Here is a 22,429-nt window from a genome sequence, read left to right on the forward strand (position 1 = left end):
TATTCCACTGTGAAATATAGAATCAGCCACTTGGGAAACGAACCAGGAACCCGATATTGCAGCTCACTTAAATCAAATTCATTATTTCCCTCCTCTGAGGTCTTTTCTAACATAAACGTCAGGAAAGCCATTCTTCGGCGGCATTCTGGCGTTGGCAATGATATGATACTTGAAGGGCGACAATCAACTTTTAGGACATCAAAAATGGCAGTGACTTTGTTTTCAACGTCAAGTTCATGTTGTGAAGGAAGTAAATCTTTGTCGACTTCCTTGATACCACTTATAGCTATTGTGCGCGTGCGAAAGGTGCTTTAGCAACCTGAACTGCTACAGAATCGATTTAGGTGGCATTGCCGGGTATAGATGAGCTCAAAAATCAGAAAGAATATTGAACACAGAGGCAGAACACAGTCGCGCGATTGATCGATCAAGATATATATTCAAGTTTGGGTACTTGAAACGCAAACTTATATGATAAAAAGAAAGGCCAAACAAGAGCGAATGAGAAAGGATAGCAGAGTAGGAAGAACAATTAAGCGAAATATGAATCCAAATTTGTGCAAATAACTCAAAACTGGGGTCCGAATAAAGCCAAACCAGAACCAAAGGAAAGGGAACCGCTAAGCAGCGAGACAGATCAAGAATCTAATATCAATATTAGATACATGAATGATTGCCGATCCAACGTATTTTATTGATTCATGACTTGAGTGGACCCCACAAACGAACACGAGTAGAACTGTTAACAAGTCTCTCGAGATGTCCGTTATAAATGTGAAGGAAGAGCTAACGTTGTTGACAGTCATTATTGCAACCAACGTTTCGGCATCGTTACCTTCGCAAAAACCTGGCAACTCTCAACATTTGTAAAGTAGCCTCCCAAATGCCTCATTCAGAATAAGTAACCATCCCATGGAAAATTGTATCTGAAAACAGAAGCCAAAAGAATCCAAAACGTTGCGCTCACCTAAGCAGCCGCGTTACCGTGATGTTAGCTGACCATTGTGTGGTAGAATCGCACTACTAAAACTAATGAGAATAATGTGATCCGTAGCTCAAAATCCGCAAAGTCTTTATATAGAGCCAACTTTTTGGTCACGTCTTTGCACTCTTGCTTTTTTTCATTTTTTTACGTTTCTACTCAAAAAGCCTCCAAAGTTGAGTGAGCTGTAATTTCGGGTTCCTGCGATAGGCTGCTATATAAAAAAGCACGACTTTCATGACATTGTCTGCGATGAGCTTCGAGAGATTCTTTTCTCAAGTGGCTGATTCCATATTTCACAGTAGGATATAAAAATGTGCACAAAATACATGCAATGTACATCTCTCGATCGGTTCAGAGACGTCCTGTGATGATAGGTTCGCTTTGTGAATTATGTTACAGTATTCCATTTCACTATGATGCATTCTTACTAAAAGACAATAATAGTTCATCAGTAACAGTACAGTAGTATGACAACATAATTCACAGCGTGATGTATAGTTTACATACTACTACATGGAATAGTTAATACCACTGCCTTGGAAATATTATTCAAAGTGTTAAGTAATATCTCCTCTAATTTCCATCCAAGTGTGTCAATACAAGTGCATGCAGACGACATTAAGATATATCTCTATATCTGTATCTACAGCTCGGAAAACCGTGATGTAATGCGCCCCCATTTACAGTCTACCGTTGCTAATGCTGTGCTCTGGGCATCCAAATGGTATCTCGCAATTAATCCCAGCAAATGTTGCGCTATGCATCTCGGCAACGGCGACGCAGTAAATTAGCATATCAACGGAACATTGTTAGAACTATGCAATACCGCTGAAGATCAAGGAGTACTAGGATCAGTGAAGATCAAGGAGATTAGGTCATCGATAAAGTTTTCTAATTGCAGTGATAACATCTTGGAGAAAACATTCACGGTACTATTTACAATCCAATATTCGCTGCATTGACGCAAAAATCTTAACGATGTTGTATAAAACGTTTGTTTTACCTCATTTAGAGTATTCGAACCTGGAGTTCCTATGCCAAAAAATACATAGATAGGACGAGAAAGTCCAAAAAACCTAAAACCTTCAGAAGTCTAGTTTCCCTCAGAATTGGATGTGTGTGCCAAAACATATAATACCCATTTACAGTACTCTATTGAAAATATTAACATTGAAACCTTTCCTGTGTAGAGGAACTGTTTCAGATCTAGTGTTTTCCTTCGAATACTTCGAGATTAGACTAATCTGGTGCGCAGTAAATACTGGGTGTCCAAACCAAGCAGTACCAGAATTGAAGAATTTGAATTATATAAAATAAGTAGACACTAACGGAAAGTACCCTCATCTCTCTAATTCTTTCTTCATTCGGACTGCTAAATGGCTTCCTCTCCTTTTTTGGCACGTTCTTATGGCCGAAAACAGCACGAAAAGTTGAAGAAAAAACGCAAGCTAAGAGAGGTTTGTCTAGTTCAACTTTTTAGCCTTCAAACTCCGTGAAACTCCTCTCCATTTTCAGGCTTTTCTAGTGGACAACTCATCTTCCTCAAAAAAAAAAAACACATACACACAAGTTTGCAAATCAAATCTACGTTCAACCGCCATTTCCTTTTGTATCGCCAGCAGCTTGATTGTGTTTACTTTTCACCTATACGTTGAATCATACTACTTTTTTCCGCCGTCTACTTTATTAGCAGGGATTAGACATGTACGACAATCCTAGGCTAAAGCTTTACACTCAAATTTTTGGTCTGACACTGTTGCTATTTGCCTGTCACTTCTTCCTTGTCAAGTTTATAATACTAGTGCTTCCATCTCCACACACGAGTTGATCGAGGTGAGCTAGTATACCCGCATGCCGAACTATCAGTGCTGTACCCAGTGTCCGTTGAGAATTTTTCAATAGGGAGTCATAGGAGGGGTGTTGCAGCATTTTCGGGTAGAAAAATTGAAGAAAGCGTTGATAGAAAAAAAAACAGTTCTAATTAAAAAAAGAATGTTGCTACTGTTACTTCTTATTGATCGGTGGAACCGAGCGAAGTGAACACCATAAAAAAAAACCTGAAGTCCGGCTTTAGCGGGATGTTCAGGCTGGTGCTATATAATAATGCGCTTAGTCCGTGTGTGTATGTGTGTTTTTGTCTGTGTGTCACGAAAATACTCCATAATGATCCAAAACTGTGCACTGGTAAGGTGCCGAACCATCGACATGCACCTGATAGGCGAACATCTACCTTTCCACCATTTTCCAGAGAAGCGTGCTCATGTATGATGGCTTTGATACGCCACGTTAGTTTCTGTCATATGTTAGTGAGGGTAAATAAACTTTTATGTGAATGTGCACTTCCAAATTGCAAGCTATCATGCTATATAATAAGGGCTTATTTTGTCACGTGTGTGCGTTTGTGTGTGCCTCAGTCACGAAATTCCAAAAAGAGAGGGAGACGGGTACCATGGCGTCGGACTGGTGCGGGACAGCCCCAGCGCAGTCAAATTGGGTGAGACGGGTCCCACGGCATCGGGATGGCGCGCCGGTGCCAAAAAAGCAAAAGAGCGGGGTGAGACGGGTCCCGCTGCGTCGGATTGGTGGGCGGGAGCCCAATGCGATAAAATACGGTGATGTAGGTTCCACGGCGTCGAATTTTGCTCCGGAGTCAGATAGCTGTAAAATGGGTTCCACTGCATCGGATTGGTGCGCGGGAGTCCCAACGGTACAAAGGATTTCTATGACTCATTCGCGTATCTATTTCCAAGCGTATTTCCCTGATGTAGCCTTTTATCTTCATCACTCACTTCATGTTAGCACATCATTCTTTGCTAGTAGTTGAGAGAATAAACTCATACTTGGAATGTTTCCAAAATGTGGAGGTTTCAGAGAAACAGAGTTGTAAAATTAAGTTTGATTGCTCTCCAAATATAGTACTGACGCGTTTGGGAAGAAAAAAAAATCAAATCTCCCATGTATCTCTAAATTTTTGAGAAGAAAAAAATTGAAAAAAGCGTTGATAGGAGAAAAACTTTTATAATTTCACGAAAAAAGTTATTGCTGTTATTTCTTATTAGTTGGTGAAGGCGAAAGCGAACACCACAAAAAGTCTGAAGTCCGACTCTAGCACGACGTTCAGACTAATAAATAGTGTAATAGAAGTTGTGAAGATGATGAAATGGAAAACAATTTTTTAATGAATGCGGCCAAAGGAAAGATTTGGTTCTCCTGAGAATTTAACTTGCTATCATAGCCATCAAATCTAAGCATTACTAATTTCTGCATTACTATTTTATATAAAAGAAATAAAACTAACAAGAGGTAACTTTAGCTTCGTACTGAGTACTGAGAGGCCAAAGAAGACAAAGTTCATTTCTGTCATAGCTTGAACATTGCTTCGGGATTCTCCCATTACAACCAAATAAATTTATTACATAAATTACGTACTCTCCTGAAAGAAAAACTGGAGCACCGGCTGTCGATACATGCATTGCGATGTTTTTATTGTGACGATCAGGGATCAATCCCACACAGATGTGCGATTTTTGCTTTTTTTGAATCTACATGAGAAAAACTCTTAATTTTTCCTCAAATACTCGAGTTTTCCAGAACACTTACAGGAATCAAATTTTGCAGTTAAAGATTTTCCTTGATGCTCTAGATGAGATATGGTATCGACTTTTTCGACTGCACTGCCGTAATTTCGCAACGAGGAAAGAGGCGAAATTTTAGATTTTTGGCTACGCGTCGGAATTTGAATGACTTCGATAAAAATGATCTTGTTTCAAATAGTATTGTAGAGGACGATTTTTGCTATCAGAACCCCTTTTACTTTGTTCCAGACAAAATTGGATGTAACAAGTAGAGAGAAAAATGGGAAAATTCCGGTAGGGATCGAACTCTCAACTGTACGTTTTCATTCCCAATAAGCAAAATTGTTTGCCACTAGTGTGAAAATGGTTTTAGAATGTGTTCCTTGTAGTTCTTAGCTGTTTTTTTTTCCATTTTTCAAAAATAATGAATTTGGTGGGAATCGAACTCTCAACCGTCTGTTATCATTTGTCAAAAGATGAATTGTGTCGTCGAATGCAGGGGTTGAGCTCACATCTCTCTTATCTCTAGGTAGTTCCACAAAATTAAATTTGTTTGGAGGTATTCTACGCGTCGCTACAAACACAAGCATGAAACGAAATACATTAGAGCCCAAAGTAGAAGGAAAGGTCGTCTTCAACAGCTATGCTCGAGTTAACCACTACTTGAAGACATGCAGTACATCTATTAGGGTGTTCGGAAAGAATCTGCCGAAATACGGCAAAATTTTAAAACAACAACTTTTTAACAACATTTTATTATTCGACGAAATAATCTCCATCAACATCGACAACCTTCTGCCAACGTCTCACAAGATTACGGATTCCTTTTGTGTAGAACTCCGGCGACTTGGAGGCGAAGAAAGCCAGAAGGTCATTTTCGAGACGGTCACGATCATCGTAGTGCTTTTATTCCAGATATCGCTGAAGCAATCGCAAGAGGTGGTAGTCGCTCGGAGCCAGGTCCGGGCTGTACGGTGATGCGGTAGAACTTCTCATCCGAGCTCTAGAATTTTCTTGCTGCTGTGCTTGTGCTCCTTGCGGATCTTGTCGGCCAGTCTTTACAGTTGAGCGCAGTAGAAATCGGAGGTAACCGTCGTGTTGTCCGGCAGCAGTTCGAAACGGTAGATTCCATGAACTCCCCACCAGGCGCTCAGCATGACCTTCTTCTCATGGATTTCACCTTTCACGAAAGTATCCGGCATTTCATCGCCAGCGCACCACACACATTTGTGGGTGTGGTTGACGTAGAGGACCCATTTTTCATCTCCAGTGACAATGATGTCCAGCCAGTCGAATCTGCGGCTACTGGAGAGCAGCTGAGAGTGTAGATGTCAAGGCGTCTTTGGCAGTTGCCGTCGCTCAATGCATGTGGGAGCCACTGACCGAGCTTTTTCACCATTCCGTGAGGTCGCAGTCCATTGCTCACGGTAGACAGCGAACAGCCAAGACTGGCAGCAAAATACCGCACACCTTCACATGAGTGCTGCTCCGCCGGATTCTTCAGTTCGTCGGACGATATTGCAGTCGGTCGATCAGAGCGAGGCTCGTCTTCTTTCTTGTTTCCGGCTTTGAAGCGCTGGAACCAGGCCCGCACAGACCGCTCAGAGGGGGTTTCAGTGCCGACTATTTGACCAAAGTTTCGATGGGCTTCAGGAGCGGGGTGGTCAGATTCGAACTAGTAAAGGAGTACATGTAGGATATGGGTGGAATGTTCGGCCATTATACGATAAAATAGGCAAGTGTCCTTATATAATATATTTGAAACGGGAACTTCCAAAACATCTCAAAAAATCTGTGCTACTGGGAAAACAGTGAAAGAAAAAGCTCTCTGACCGTATAAAAACTTCTTTATGGTGGCCTGCATATGCCATTTATTCTACTAAGACGGAAAAGGATTAAAGTAACTGGTCCTTATATAAGACGCAAGCACGGCTGTCTCGGAAGCGACCATTGAAGAACTGATGACGCAATCCAAGAAGGTCAAGCACGACAGTCATCGGACCCACCGAGATGAGGCGACATAGTTTACTGAAAGCCTTTAAAAATAACTATGAGTTTATCGTTTCTAGTAGCATTTGACAGTGCCTTGTCAAAAAGAGTGTGACAACGAAGATAGATCCTTTCGAACGCCTGGCAAGCAATACCCGCATCCACGGATCACAAGATATGGATCGAACCAACTTTTGCAATATTCGTTGCTTACGCTCCAAGCGCCAAGCTATGAAGAAAAAAGAAATTAACAAATAAGACTTTAGTTATCTTCTGCAAGTTCAGTGTTGGTAACCTGGAAGAATGCCTGAAAAGCTTTGGATTAGTACACTCAACATACAAGCCTGAAACGAATACGGTGAAGGAAACCTCGAGTTTAACATGATCACCATTATTATTAATGCCTAAATAAATTCCTCACTACCATTTCTATTTCCATGGAATATTGAAGAAGTTACGGAACGCCACCAAATCTGTGCATAGGTCTCAAATGACGGTTCTACGGTTGCCTTTGCACCTCAGCGGTTCTCAACTAATATCATCGGGCTTCGTGCTAATGATCTCTTGAAAATATAATTGCTTTTTGATTGACGTCTCTCATCTATCTCAGTCTCGTTTTTTCAAAATATGTGATACACCGTAAAACTGGTTTTAGGTGCTTCCTCGGACACTCGCTTCCAACACGTAATAAGTTCGTCGTGCGATCGATGAGGAGGAAGGTTCACCCAAGGGTTTCATACCCTTTTTTCTATTTTATTAGGAGGGATAAAGCATGATCTAACTTCTACTAGTAAACTACAGCTTAAATTGTATCTATTCGTAGGGAATCTCCAATATCGCCAATCACCTGATACGCCTCCATTAATAATTCGAATGAAGCAGATCTAATTTATAACAATTTGTATTCGAAAGTTTTATGGCTTGACTTACTTAACTTAATCGGTGCTGATATGATCGCCTGACGCTATTCTCCGCATCTTGGCCGAGCTGTGTTTCCTTGAACATAACTCTGGCAAACCTTCTGGGAGTATCTCTGTTGCACAGAATCAATCCATTTCCACCATTCCATATCACTCCATTTCCGTTATTTCATATCCTCCGAACTAGGCTGCCTATCATCACCTGACGCGGTTTCCTCCGTATTGGTCGAGGTGTCCTTGAACATAGCTCTACCCAACGTTCTCGTTCACGAAGAGCTCGAATAAAGTACATGTATTTGTCGCTATCTCAAAAAAACAAACTTACGTTCCGCTTGAACTGCCCCTCCACGCCAAGTGTTCTCAGGTTCTCTTTCACTACCTCCAAAGACCAGAACTTCCGTTTTCCGCCAGGTGGCCTCTTCCAGCTCCAACCCGACAAACTTTTTAAAACTCCTTGAACGAGACAATCTGCTGGTCTTCTTAGCATATGCTCGAAAAAAGCGAAGACGATTTTCTGGAGGCACTTTCGATGGCGGCCCAAGACTTGGATACCTTCCGCGTCAACCGGCAGTACACCACATCGACTTCCGCGTTAAGATTTTCGTTGTGGCCTTTCCTGTGCAATCAAACCTCTTTATCACCGCGTAGAGGTTGCTCCTCTAGTCCTCGACCCATCATGGGGCGAATTGCGGATAGTTAGAGTAGCTTGACTTTATTGGTGATGGAATTTACCACAGGTATTTCGTGAAGGAGATAAATGCAGAAGTGGCCTTAGCGTATCTTTATTAAATGTCTTTCTCGTAGCTGAGGTTGTTCTTCAGCGTACAGCGCTGGCAGCAGAACTCATCGACGAGCTCGATCAGTTGTCCGTCCACCATGATTCCCATTCGAGAACTCGAAGAGTATCACAACTGCTTGCATATATCAGATCATAGACATAGTCCATAAGCTGCAGCCAGCTTCGAAACAAGGTTGGCAATATGTTGAAGTCTTGTACTGCTTTCCGCTAATATAACAACATCGTCGGTTGCAGCCGAGATCGGTCAAGGGGTATCCTGATGGTGCTGGAATGATATCAGCAGGACACTGATCTACTGTTCTTCGCATGTCGTCGATGGCGACATTGAATAGAACTTTTCCTGTCACTGCCCTTGTCTTACTCCAGTTACCTTCTGAAATGGTGTTGTACATTCTGCTGGTGTTCGAACTGAGCTGTTGTTCGTTGATTCTTGTCATCAAGCAAGCGAACGAACTTTCCTGGTATTCCATTGGCGCGGAGCGCGTTGAGAAGACAGCCTCGATGAGGAGATTCGAAAGCGGCTTCAAAGTCCAGAAAGGCTAATTGCATTGGCTTCGAATACTGCTGCCAGATTTCGATCGCTCTCCTGACAATGAACAGCTGGACAGTAAGACGACAGCCGGCTTTCACGTCGTGCATTGCCTTCGTGATGTTTAATAAGTCGGTTCAGGATAATCTGCTCCAAAACCTTGTTCATAACACGCAGCAGAGAGATTCTTCGATAGTTTTTAGGGTCGATAAAGGTAGGCACATCTCCACCAGTCAGGTATCCTTTCGAAAAGTGCTTGAGTTGAGGGGCTGATGGCGCTTCTCGGTTCAACAAGATGCTTATAAAACAATGTCCTATAGACATAAAATATCCCATCACAAACTTTGACTACTTATTTTGCTCTGCATTCTCAGCTGCTAGTAAAACTCACACTTCCTCATTATATGTTACCTAGAATCTATTTTACTAATATCCATTTCTGCTTTGCCTCAATCTTTCGATATTTCCCCTTTTTAAAACCTCCCCATTGCGTTTGGTGGAACTGGGGAACTTAGTGAGTTACTGTCGGGAGCCGGAGCCAAAACTCGGCGTCCGGAAGCGTTGCTAGAGAGCTTTTCGCTTTGACAACCATTCTTCACTTTCTTTCTCTCTTTCTATGAATATTCCACTATCTCGTCACAAAGGGGCATCTCTACTATTTCAAACAAGGAATTGCACATGAACATACTAGATTACGCTCCATTATATCGACTCTAAGATAGAATTGCTGTCTTTTTTCACATATCTAGAAGAACAGTGATCAAAAAACCGAAAATAGAAATTATTTAGTTTCGAACCATATGGACATTGCATACACATGAACTACCTGCTTTCTACCAGATGAGACGTCTTTGCTGTTCGTTCGACACTGAGTGAATTTTTGCAATGGAGAAAAGGAATCATGGGCAAAAAACTCTTAATAATTATCTCGCAACTTTCGGACTCCACAACCCATCGGCCATTGTACCACGCAGAAAACTGTACAATAGAGACTCATTGTGTGAGTAACTGCTTTCGTGAGCCAGATCAATTTTATTTCGCAAAGAGTGGAATATTATCAGCTGTTAGTCGACTACGACGATCAGCACTACGATTCGAAAATATGATCGATCGTGCAGACAGTGGAACCTCTTACCGATTGCGATTTACCACTACCGCTTGGGAATGATAACTATTAAAACGCATTTTTAGCTTCTTTAGTAAACATGAGAAAGTCGTTCATTAACATTTCGGAACAAGTGTTGCATCTGATCTTCAGGATAGTATGTATTTCTAGAAGCACCAAACGTTTCCACGTGTATCCTCAGTTGTCCGCAACGGCATCTCGATGGTGCCTCTAAATGTTGAAATGAAAATAGCGCAAAAAAATGAAGAGAATTTTTATGTTTTGTTAAAATGACATTTTCTCAAAGTTGTAGAATGATCAAATGAATTCATTACTAAGATAAGTGAGAAAACGATCAAACGTCGATTTTGTCGCTTATGGAGGTGGTAACTAATTCGACATGTTGTTACAAACCAAAGAGAACTTTTGGTGCACAAACAAAGAGTACCGAGCTGTTAGACCGCGTCAATAACTTTAGTCTGGACCTGTGAAACTGGAGAACTATCTTTCTATATTTTTTACTTAGGAACTGAAGTTGCTCAAATAATAGTAGCTTCATCCGGAACGGCTACAAAATCTTCAGCTACAAACCAAGGAAAAGTGCGCTTGGATGCTAGATCCACTTGACTAACAGCTGATAATATTCCACTCTTTGCGAAATAAAATTGATCTGGCTCACGAAAGCAGTTACTCACACGATGAGTCTCTATTATACAGTTTTCTGCGTGTCCTACAGGTACAATGGCCGATGGATTGTGGAGTCCGAAAGTTGCGAGATAATTATTAAGAGTTTTTTGCCCATGATTCCTCTTCCCCATTGCAAAAATTCACTCAGTGTCGAACGAACAGCAAAGACGTCTCATCTGGTAGAAAGCAGGTAGTTCATGTGTATGCAATGTCCATATGGTTCGAAACTAAATAATTTCTATTTTCGGTTTTTTGATCACTGTTCTTCTAGATATGTGAAAAAAGACAGCAATTCTATCTTAGAGTCGATATAATGGAGCGTAATCTAGTATGCTCATGTGCAATTCCTTGTTTGAAATAGTAGAGATGCCCCTTTGTGACGAGATAGTGGAATATTCATAGAAAGAGAGAAAGAAAGTGAAGAATGGTTGTCAAAGCGAAAAGCTCTCTAGCAACGCTTCCGGACGCCGAGTTTTGGCTCCGGATGAAGGCTTCTGATCTACAGCTTTCATTAGGATCACGCCATCTAAAACATGGAGCAATATAAAAGATGGAGGGATGCTCTGATGTCGCATGTCCATATCTCACTATCAAATCAGTCAAAAGAAGGTGAAGAATGTTTAGTATGAGTACAGGATCCATCCAATCATTCTACTCTCGGCTTACAAACAGAAAGAATCCCAGTGGAGCACTGCGAGTTAAACGTTTAAGAAAACTATTATTTACACATGTTACAAAGTGAAGCAATAAGCCCAAACTGGGGGTTAGTCTCAGAGCGTCCTTGTAGTGATGGTTTGGATCAGGGTCAAGCGTGAGGTCGAGAGACTTTCAGAAGCTTCCACTCTCCTCTCTCCCTCCTCTTCATTCCAAAATTATGTATACATGTAGTACATTGGCTTTGATACGGCAAGTTGGTTTCTCTCATATGTTACTGAGGGTAAATAAACTTTTATGTGAATGTATACTTCCAAATCTGTAAACTATCACGCTGTATTATAGCGGGCGTATTCTATTACGTGTGTGCGTTTGTGTATGTGTGTTTCAGTCAGGAAATCCCAAAAAGAGAGGGAAACGGATAGCATGGCGTCGGTTTGGTGCACTTGAGCCCTAAAGCGTTAAAATTGGGTGAGACATAATCGGTTCCTACTTCGTCGAATTCGTGCCTCGAAGCCAGATAGCTGTAGAATGGGATAGGACGGGTTCCACAGGGCCGAAATTTTTTGCCAGGAAGCTATAGAGTGGAGAGAAATGGGCTCGGATAGGTGCGCGAGAGTCCCAACGCGGTATAGTCCCAACGATATCCGAAGGAACCGTAGAATGCGTTTCTACGGTTCCTTAGGATATCTACTTCCCAGCATGTCTCTTGGTGCTGCTAGCATCCTTTCTTCAAAAAAAAAAAAGGAAACGCATGTACGAACGGTTGCTTAAATGCAACACATAGTAGCCAACAATTTATGCGATCTGACGTAGAACGTTATTTTTATCACTACGATAGTAATATTCACTTCTTCATGTTAGCACATGACGGAATATTACTATCGTAGTGATAAGATATCTTTGCTAATAGCTGAGAACGGAGGAAATTTCAAATGATGCTTCCAAATTGTGGAGGTTTGAGAGAAACACAGATGTAAAATCAAGATTGATTGTTCTCCAAATATAGTACTGAGCGTTTAGGGAAAATCTTTCGTCTATGCTTAAATTTCCGGGTAAAAAAAAATTTCAGAGAGCGTGTATGGACGAAAACCATTTCTAATTTTACAAAAACGTCGCTACTGTTATTTCTTATTGATCGGTGAAGGCGAGGAAAGCGAAAAAGCCTGAAGTCCGATTTTAGCCGGACGATCAGGCTAGTAATATATTGAACTGCAGGTGAAATAAGCATAGAATAGTGAGAAATTTAAAGCACTTACACGCGATTCAGAGCTGAATTTGCGATGAACACTGACCCGTATTCATGTACGCATGCGCGTATTGCAAGACTGCTGCGAATTTTGGTAGTGTGAAACAAAAAATTCATAACTCGGCGCAGAAGAAACCAAGAAAAACAAGTATGTGCACGTTTGGAAGAGAAAGTTTGCCTTGTAAAAACAAGTTGGAATGGCGCCCTCAGAATTCGTCTAAAAGACCAGAAATTCTGCAACTCTGGTTATTTTAAAGCATGTTAGGGGAAAGTTGAGAGTTTTAACAGTTCTCCCAACTTTTTCTCAACTAACCATAGCGAAAAAGAAGAGAAATCTGAAAAAAGCAAAACGAGGTCTCAGAACGAAATATCTTTTCCTATAACATATTTAAAGTCAAGTAAGCTTTTATAAGGGTTGAAAATAGTACAGGATTCTGCTCGAAGTCACACATTTTGACGCGCAGCCAAAAATACGAATTCTCGTTCTCTTCTTCATTGCCCGGTTACGGTGGTCGATTAAAAACTCCACTGTTATCTTTTGATAGAGCACAGAGAAAGTTTGGTTCTGTAGTTGCGTGTTAGCTAATTAGAAAAAATACAAAAGTAGAAGAATGAATATACCATTTTTCCCAACTGGGTTCCAAAAAAAAACTAGGAAAGTTACGAATGCGAAACCTAGTAGAAGCATAGACATCAGTCGTATACCTCTACCTTGGGCTAATTTTACCCGTAATTCCAATTGCAGATGCGTATTTTTCGTATACTAACAATGTCAAAATTCCCTTCTTCAAGTGGTAGTATAGAAATTCATAATTGTCGGATGAAAAATATGCTCTTTTAATTCTTTTACGCTGTACCCGAAACTGGCATTTCTGTCAGTGATTGATGTTCAGCTTTAGTGAAACTGAAGCTACACCGGCCTGTGTCACCCACTTACATCATGCCTCCCTCTCAGCAGAGTAGACATTAGCTGTCTTGATAAATAGGCGGATCTTCAATATACTAAATTGGCTCTAATGAGGGAGTGCACGAACAATGTGTAAGCTTTGAAGGAAACTAAGTTTGCTTCCTACGGTCTCTGAGTATCCAGTTCAAGTCATTTCTGGTTAACTCTATTTCTCTTGTGGAGATGATTTCACAAAAATTGTAATACTTATATTTTGTAGCTGTGATGGTAAGATAACTTTTTAAAAGAATCGAAATTCCTATGTAGTGCATTTTGAACTATTTATTTTCCATTTCATACCGTTCATAACTTCTATTAGCTCATTTAAAGCCTGAAATAATGATTGTCTACTCAAGTGTTTGCTTTCACATTGACAGCTAACTGTCATTACGGGGTACGACTTTACACGGTTTGAACCGGCGAAGCGAATCCGACGTCATCAAGCTTAGTTTAGAGCAGCAAGGAAATGCCAACCCTTCGGTCAATAGAACCGTCTCAAGGGAAACACTAGTTCCATTATCAGAAGCATAAAGAATAAGAATTTTCATTTTATGGCTTTTTTTACCCTCATCTTAGGTGTAATATTTTCGCTGCACAAATATCGAGTCCTCCTTAACTATTTATTTCATTCGTTTGTTGCAAGATTTTATTTCAAAGACAGGAATCGAATGTGACCGCTTACCTCCTCCTCTTGCATCCATACCCTTTAGCGATACCCATTGCTAGGAATATTCCGATGTACGCTTTATCCCATGTTAGAGCGCTGATGACTACTGCCGGTAAGTTTTCAGTTGTTTAGATCTGATCCTTCTGTGGACAGATGTCATACAATCTTGTACCAATACCTTCTTAAACTTCGAAAGGGACTTCCTCTAAGATGACAGAGATTTCTCTCAGATGATCAGGAGGTAAGTGATTGCTATTCTTGGAGAGTGTAAATCGTGAATGACTTTTTTCATCCCCTCGCAGTGGACTGGCTGTTCCAGGTTTCGGAGGGCAGTAATTTTCGTTTTATGATTGGAGTTCCGTCGCGTTTAGCAAATGCACTTTTTTGAGTCTGCCTTTTCAGCCAATGCTGCTGCTTTTCTCTTTTTGAGATGTTTTTTGTCTATCCATTCTCTGCAGGATTTCGTAAGCTCAGAAGCAGATTTGTAATTCTCTTCGTCTCTATATGCTCTCGTAAAATGTTTTTTTTCGCTTTCACAGAATCGAAATCTTGCGCGAATGCAGATTTTTGCGGCAATAGTGACAATAGCCAGAGACAAAGCCCTTTCACTGACGGGGATGTAGTCTGCTTCAATATGGTTCCCTCCATCAGATGGATCCCCAACATAAAGAACTCACGGAATTTCGGACCTCCATGGACGCTATTCATTCATTACGTTGAAGTCAGAAAAAAAGAAAAAGAATCCTTTGTGGCTATGGTAAACATATTTCAAATCACTAACTTTTCGTTATTACTTAACTTTGTTAGTTCTTCAAAACTTTATTCAGGCCCGGGTGTAGCGTAATTGATAGTAAATCCGGCTGCTACTGTACTATCCATAGTTCCAAACCACACTTGAGCCAACCATGGTAAATTGGTGTTAGACCTATCCGACAGAATAAAAACACTGCCCTGATACATGGGCTCCCTATTCGTTGTATGCGGTCAGACACCCCATTCTGAATTGAAGTCGAACACGTAGGCGCATCCAAAGCACATTCGTTAACGCCAGAGACTTTATCCTTTATCAATCATAGAACAAAGACATCGAGGATGGTCAAAGTCGGCGTTGATTCACTTCTACTCTGCTGACGTGGGAATCAGATCGTCAGTTGCTCGGAAATTTTCTCATTCTTAGTCACACTGATGAGGACGGCACCAACCCAATCAGTTACAAGTCCGCGGGGTTAGGACTCAGAGGTTTACAGCTTTTTCTTGGAATAGGTGGATGAAGCTTGTTTGTTGGAAATGACCCAAATCGTCCCCGTTTCACCCCCTCCCCCATACACTTGATTCCAGGATTTCGACCAAACTACCTAAGTACATGCAAACATGTCCAAACATTTGGTATGCCCCACAGAAAGGATAAGTCAATCATCGCACAGCACAAGCAAGTAATCGGTCTTCTTGCGTTTTAGCGCAATTATAAAAGAATTTTTAAACTGCTATAGGCCGCTGGGATCTCTCTAATTGAAGAGATCCGTGAAACAGAGAAATATTATGCTCTAACGCACTTAGTCCGTGTGTGTGTATGTGTGTGTCCGTGTGTCTGTGTGTGTCTGTAAGTGTCTGTGTGTCTGTGTGTCTGTGTGACACGAAAATACTCCATAATGCAAAACTCTGCCGGTGCCTGACACCTGATAGTTGAGCACTCCACCTCTTCACCATTTTCCAAGAGTATACTGGAATGTCTGTTGTCTTTGATAAGGCAGGTTAGCTTCTCTCATATGTCAGTGAGGGTAAATAAACTTTTATTTGAATCTATACTTCCAAATTTGCAAACTATCATCCTACGACGGGTTCCACGGGGTCGGAATGGTGCCAGGAAGCTATAGAGGGGAGAGGAATGGGTTCCACTGCGTCGGATTGGTGCGCGGGAGTCCCAACACAGTAGAATGCGTTTCTACGGTTCCTTCGGATATCTACTTCCCAGCATATCTCTTGATGCTGCTAACATCCTTTCTTCAGAAAGGAAACGCATGTACGAACGGTTGCTTAAATGCAATACATAGTAGCCGACAATTAAGGGGTCTAGAACGTTATTCTAATCACTACGATGGTGATATTCACGTCTTCATATTAGCACATCATTCTTTGCTAATAACAGAAACAGAAAAAAGAGAAAACTCAAACTACTTCAAATGATGTTTCCAAATTGTGAACGTTCGAGAGAAAATTATTCTCCAAATTTAGAACTGAGCGTTTATGGAAAATCTTTCATATATGGTTAAATTTTCGGGTAGAAAAATTGAAGGAAGAGTTGATAGAAAAAAGCAATTCTAATTTTACAAAAATGCGGCTACTGTTATTTCTCATTGATCGATGAAGGCGGGCGAAGCGAACAGCGAAAAAAAGCCTGAAGTCCGGCTTTAGCCGGACGTTCAGGCTAGTATGTATTACGTATCCAGATTTGTGGTGCAGCAGTTACGTCTTAAATTTGATGAGAATAGATTACGAGATGTTATATATAGAAGTAATAGGAGTAATGCTATCATTTTCGATCATGAATCCCATACACGACACGATACATACGTGACGAGCATACACAGAAAATGATTTAATCTAGTGATTTAGAGCGTTTTACATTACCACACCAATGAACATGGGAAATCGTCCCTTCAAAAAGGGCCAATAACAAATCGACATCCAGAAAGAATCTGTAAACCAATGGAAATGTTTCTGATGTTCACGACAAAGGCAAAGCAGCAGCGCTGTTTTCGAGGGGAAACGGGTTGTACATGGTATTATTGTCAGTAAATTGGACTATTTTTTCCTCAAAATGATGAACTCTCATCTAGCCGATTGCTAATCGCCGATACTTTGCAAAAAACCTCATATTATTCTATGCGAATTGCAAACACTTCAACAGCTTTAGCATCAATATTCGTGTATCAAGAGGTGATTTGGTGCTGCACCAAAACGTAAGAATGCCGGCGAAAAAAGGTTCCCTGAAGATGGACTCCTTGTTCTTGCTGTACCAAGACTGACTCACAACCCGCATTTTGGACTTTGCAAAAAACCTCATATTATTCGGTCGGTCCGGCGAAATGCCTGCATTCAAGTGACAGCGAGTTACAAGGGAGGCGGTTAGGAGTCCCTCCGACAAAAAAAAAGCTTCATCTGTCCACTCCGGAGAACGCAACGTTTTCCCAAAAACTCATAGGACTAGAGGTCAGCAACCTGCCCATGGGTTTTAAAATTATATGCATCTGACGGTGGTAAGAAAGAGTGTCTTGATTTCGGAGGAAAGCGTGGTACGGTAGCTCCAGGAAGTTCAGGATTGCAAGAGTCATGTGAGTTACCGAGACGGAAAAGGACTAGGATGACCATATGAACGCAAAACGCCCGCCCGCTTGCATCGGATGCGGCCATTGAAGGTCTGATAATGCAAGCGGGGAAGCTTGGGTACGACTTCATCGGACTGACCGTGATGAGACGACCCCAGCCACTAAACCGTATATGAAACTGGGGAAGAACTGTTCTTAGAAACATGCGACAGTAAAGAAGTTGGTGTCCTCGTCAATACGAGTGTGGGAAAGGGAAGGACTTTTCGAACCACTTACGACCTAAACCGAACGTTTACGGATAAACGTTGGACCACATTTTTGAAAAAATGTGGTTCAACACCAGCTTTGACAATTTTGGTCGTTTACACTCCAAAATCAAGCTCCGAAGAAGAAGAACTCGAAGCTTTCTATATGGACGCAGAGAAATCCTACGGAGATGAGCATACCTTTTACAAGCTCAATATTGGTGATTTTGACGCCAAGATTGCCGCCAGAAAAACGCCTGAGGAACTTCACACCGGGAGTCACATCCTCTAATGGAAGGAACAGGGGGAGAGGCTTCTCAAATTTATCATGACGACTAAAACTATCCATGGGAACTCGCTATTCCAGAAGCCCTCCTCTACGCCGGACGTGGGAGTCACCCGATGGAGGGTACCATAATGAAATTGACCAAATAATCGTCAGTAAAAGGTTTTGTCTACCAGATGTTGCTGTTGTAACAAAGTTTTATGCGGAACTAAACCATCGCATTCTTCGAAGAGGATTTCTTTTCGAGGAAGGGAGAAAAAGCCGCAAAAATTCCACAAAACGAACTCCTACAACCATCATCGATAGGATCTTTTCGTTTCGTTTGTCGGCTTTTGAGAAGATACCGTCATGGACAACATCGACGACGAATATGAACGGCTTGTGGAACATCTTCACAACTGTACGAGAAAAGCGAAGAGTTTCAAAACCATAATGAAACACCTGTCTCCAGAAATCCGGAAACTCCAAAGTTAATACGTCAGCGTGGAGCTGCACTAGCTGGAAGCAACCGTAAACTCACGTCCGAGCTTGCGAAGAATTTCAGAGAAGGGATAAGAGTAGACCTCGAAGAGAGAAGAGTAGAAGTGTTGGCCGCAGTTGTAGAGGCGGGAAAGAGCATTCGTTATGCCAATCATAAAACAAAAATTACTGCTCTCCGGACCCCAGATGGAACAACTACAGCATCGAGAAGGGGAATGGAGAAGGTCATCCACGACTCCTACTCAGATCTCTTCGACAGTTACGTCCACCTTCCTCCTCACCATATGAGAGTAAACAGGAAAGAAAGAACATTAGATGAAGGACAGCCATGGGAGCATCAGGGTTTCAAAAAGGGTAAGAAGAACCGTAATTTACCCAGTCCCGACAGAATCAAGCTTGAACAGCTGAATTACCTGCCTTCAGTCCTCATCATCACACCGGCGAGGCTCTTCACTCGTTTTTTGTCCGAATACAAGTTTCTTAGGCAATGGAAAACCAGCAGGACCGTGATGTTGTATAAGAAGGGAGAGCCACAAGATATCAGCAACTATTCTTCAATATTACAGTCTGTCATCTACAGGCTCTTCACAAGAGTAATCCTAAACAGGATAGAAAGAACATTAGATGAAGGACAGCCATACGAGCAAGCTGGGTTTCGAAAAGAGTCAAGTACGACTGGCCACGTACACACTCTTTCAAAACTCATAGAATTATCGCGAGAATACAAGATGTCGCTGTGTCTCACTTTCATTGACTTGAAGAAAGCCTCTGATTCCCTTGAGACTGAAGCGGTCATTAAGGCTTTGGGCAACCAAGGCGTCCCTACTCCATACATAGCGATACTTCGTGAGTTGTACAGCAGTATGAGGAACAAAATTTCCTCATCCTACAATGATGTCATATCGACGTGAAGAGAAGGGATCGTCAGAGTGACGCAATTGCACCAAAAATATTTAGTGCAACTCTTGAGAGGATTGGAATGGGATGACATGGGAGTGAGTGTTGACGACGGTCATTTACACCATCTTCGTTTCGCTGACATCGTTCTTACAACATCAAGCATCAATCAGCCAGAACGAATGCTGGTCAAATTTGATGAAACATGTAGAAAGATAGGTCTCCAGCTGAATCAGGACAAGACGATGTTCATGAGGAATGGATGGGTTCTTGATCGCCCATTCACGCTCAACGCAACGAATATATTCGAATGCTCCAGCTATGTATATCAAGGTCGGGAAGTCAACACGATTAACTGACCTCCGAGCTTGACAGAAGGTAACGACCGGCTTGGGGAGCATACAAAAACATCGAGAATGAAGTAAAGAGGTCTAAGAACTTTCATCTCCGTGCTCACCTATTCAGAACCACCGTTCATTCTGCTTTGACCTACGCTTCAGAAGCGTGAGCGTTTCGCAAGTAGGAGGAAAACGTGAAAAGCGTCATCACCTTGATCACCTTGACTCCCGTTGATCTTCGAACTGGTCGAGCGGGCGCCAGTAATTCTTCCATTTGTCCCGATCGCGTGCAAGAGTAGCCCAGTGGTTTCTCCTTTCGCGTGGGACACGAAGAGCATCATATTTTTCTTTGAAGGACTTCGTGAAGAAATCTGAAAAGCGAAACGCAGAATTGAAAGGGTGATGCCACGAGTAACTCATTTACGCAAGTGAAAGAAGGAATTTGAAGTTCATTCCTTCGTCACGAATCGAAGATCAGAGACGCTGCACCATATGCCAGGCAAAGCAAAATTAGGTGGCCGGACACGTGATGCGCTTCAACGACAATCATTGGGCCAGAGCTGGAAGTGACATCAAACGCACCCCCGATCCGATGATCAGAACTCTTTACAAAGTCTTTCAGAGAAAAATACGACGCTCCTCGAGTCCCTCGTTAGAAGAGATGCGCACGAACGGACAAGTGGAAGTATTACTGGTGCCCGCTCGAGCAAATCGATGAACAACGGGAGCACAGGTGATACAGGTGATGTTCATCTGCAGTTCCTTCATGCTGGTATCAAGATCGAATAGGGGCTTCATGTCTTTTTCTTAGCCAGTGTACTTCTACTAACTCCTATCACTGCGATAAGCTCCACGGTAAATTCGATAGAATGATTAGATCCCATGAACTCCGAGGAAAAAGAACTTTAATGTTCCTAAGGCCACGGATTCTCAACGAGACATTTCTTTCTTCCAAATATTCTCGTGTGCTTCCTTCTTCAGTAAAATTATTATGCAAACACAGATCTCGTATTACGTGACATCTAATACGCAAACAAGAAGAGCATCCTGCCACAAGCGAGAAACAAACAGAAGAGACTTAGTCACATTTAATGACACTGAAAAGTAACACTGAAAAGTAACGTTCTGATATGCTTGAGGCTTTTTATCGCTCAAGAAATGTAAAAAAAGCGAAAAGGAAAAAAACAATTCAATTATTCATTCAATAATTCGCTCTATACATGACTTAATACTGAATGTCCAATTGACAGCTCTTTGTCTCACATTTAAACTTCAAATATGCACAAAACTATCACAAGAGATAACCCAAATGTAAAGGGGTCTTCAAACTGTAGATGTGTTATTTTATCTTCAATGATTTAGTTGCTATGGTACTTTTTATGTGGAATAAAGGTGAGAAAAATGAGGAGAAAATACGGGTTTCAAAGACTGTTGATAGATGAACATTACTGCGTTTTATTTCCCACGATACGTCTGATGGCAAGCGTTTGACCCAAAAAACCAAAAACCGAATCTTTTCTTGGACAACCTGACTTCATCGTATTTTCTCTCAAAATGTCACAAGTGAGGTATACTGCAGTCCAGTTTCTTATTTTTCAGACACCCGCCTATAATTTCAATAGTTTTATGGGAAAGAACGTGAAGGTTCGAATACTTTTTCAGTGGATCAGTCGATCTGCTCGTCCTATCTTAAGAGTTCTGCCTCTCGAAGCATCATCGTTTCGTTGGACCCACTGAGAAACGTTACTGGACAACCTGAATAAGAATATGTCCGTGGACAACTCAGACTAGGTTACTATAGTTGCAAGATTATCCCTCCAGAGTTCCTCGCTCTTTCACAATTGGGGTAAAGTGCAATTTTCTAGATCTAGTCTTCATGTGTGTTTTCAATGAGAATATTAATCAGAGGAAGCTTCAGCTTGCGATGCTACTTTTCTCAAGAACAATATACCACTCTGATAGTTTAAGCCATTTGAAACACTAAAGTTAGAGTGGTGACGAAATTATCGCTACGCAAGTTCACATTGCCATCCGATGACCTTTGAGGTGATCGTGCTGCTTTCGTCCCTTATTCCACGGTTGTCGCTGGGTGGTCCTCGGATTTCGCTTTGGCGAATTTCATGATTTCGTCTTATTTGTCGTCAATAGTCCTATTTTATTAACAGTTTTGGGATGCACCGACATTAGTTACACAAAGTGTTCAATTACCGATGATGTGATCGACTTCATAACGGTGATGTTCGGCTGACGACATAGAGGCATCACTCCACGAATCGAATCTGGAGTGGTGCGGGTTTCAGGTGGGTTATGCCTGTACGAAGTCGTAGATTACGGAGAGAAGGCCGGTTCCGTTTACTTCTTCCTAATTACCGCAAAAAACGGCCCGGAAGATATGGCTTCGAGCGTTCCAGCGCGCTATTTTCCACAACAAGTTCGGCTGAAGCGCGCCAGCCTTGTGCGCGCGCCGCATCTTCTGGGCCGTTTTTTTTACCGAATTTAGGAAGAAATGAAATAGTAATCCTCCTCTTCATAATCTGCGACCCTGTATAGGAACTCTCCACCTGAAATCCGCCCCACCCCAGATTCGTGGGGTGATGCCTTTAAAGGCAGCATATCACAAATCAAGTAGGTAGTACGGTAACCCCAGGAAAACCAAGAAAAAAAGAAATCAGGTTGTAGATTACGGAACCCAGGGTGGCTCCGCCCGACTTCCTCTAGTCTTCCAAAAAAACGGAGTCTGAGACGAGTTTTT

At 41.7% G+C, this 22,429-nt stretch overlaps 2 protein-coding genes across 4 annotated transcripts; one reads left to right on the top strand and one right to left on the bottom strand.

Moving 5' to 3' along the window:
- Positions 1–5,452: 5,452 nt before the first annotated feature.
- On the bottom strand, positions 5,453–8,907 carry RB195_018131 (uncharacterized protein; the record flags this gene model as incomplete). Of its 2 annotated transcripts, XM_064185427.1 has the most annotated exons (7): positions 5,453–5,563; positions 5,652–5,876; positions 5,957–6,136; positions 6,483–6,588; positions 6,646–6,778; positions 7,795–7,922; positions 8,639–8,907. In XM_064185427.1, 7 exons carry the CDS (start codon positions 8,905–8,907, stop codon positions 5,453–5,455), a joined length of 1,152 nt encoding a protein of 383 aa, XP_064041307.1. The 2 variants fall into 2 exon arrangements, with proteins under 2 accessions (XP_064041307.1, XP_064041308.1); XM_064185426.1 differs by lacking the exons at positions 5,453–5,563; positions 5,652–5,876; positions 5,957–6,136 and having other exon boundaries at positions 6,456–6,588.
- Positions 8,908–14,335: 5,428 nt separating this feature from the next.
- On the top strand, positions 14,336–19,698 carry RB195_018132 (uncharacterized protein; the record flags this gene model as incomplete). 2 transcript variants are annotated; one of them, XM_064185428.1, is made up of 3 exons in its annotated part: positions 14,336–14,346; positions 18,414–19,288; positions 19,400–19,698. In XM_064185428.1, 3 exons carry the CDS (start codon positions 14,336–14,338, stop codon positions 19,696–19,698), a joined length of 1,185 nt encoding a protein of 394 aa, XP_064041309.1. The 2 variants fall into 2 exon arrangements, with proteins under 2 accessions (XP_064041309.1, XP_064041310.1); XM_064185429.1 differs by lacking the exon at positions 14,336–14,346 and adding an exon at positions 17,530–17,549.
- Positions 19,699–22,429: the final 2,731 nt, after the last annotated feature.

Source organism: Necator americanus, chromosome II, assembly GCF_031761385.1.
Source record: "Necator americanus strain Aroian chromosome II, whole genome shotgun sequence".
NCBI lineage: Eukaryota > Metazoa > Nematoda > Chromadorea > Rhabditida > Ancylostomatidae > Necator > Necator americanus.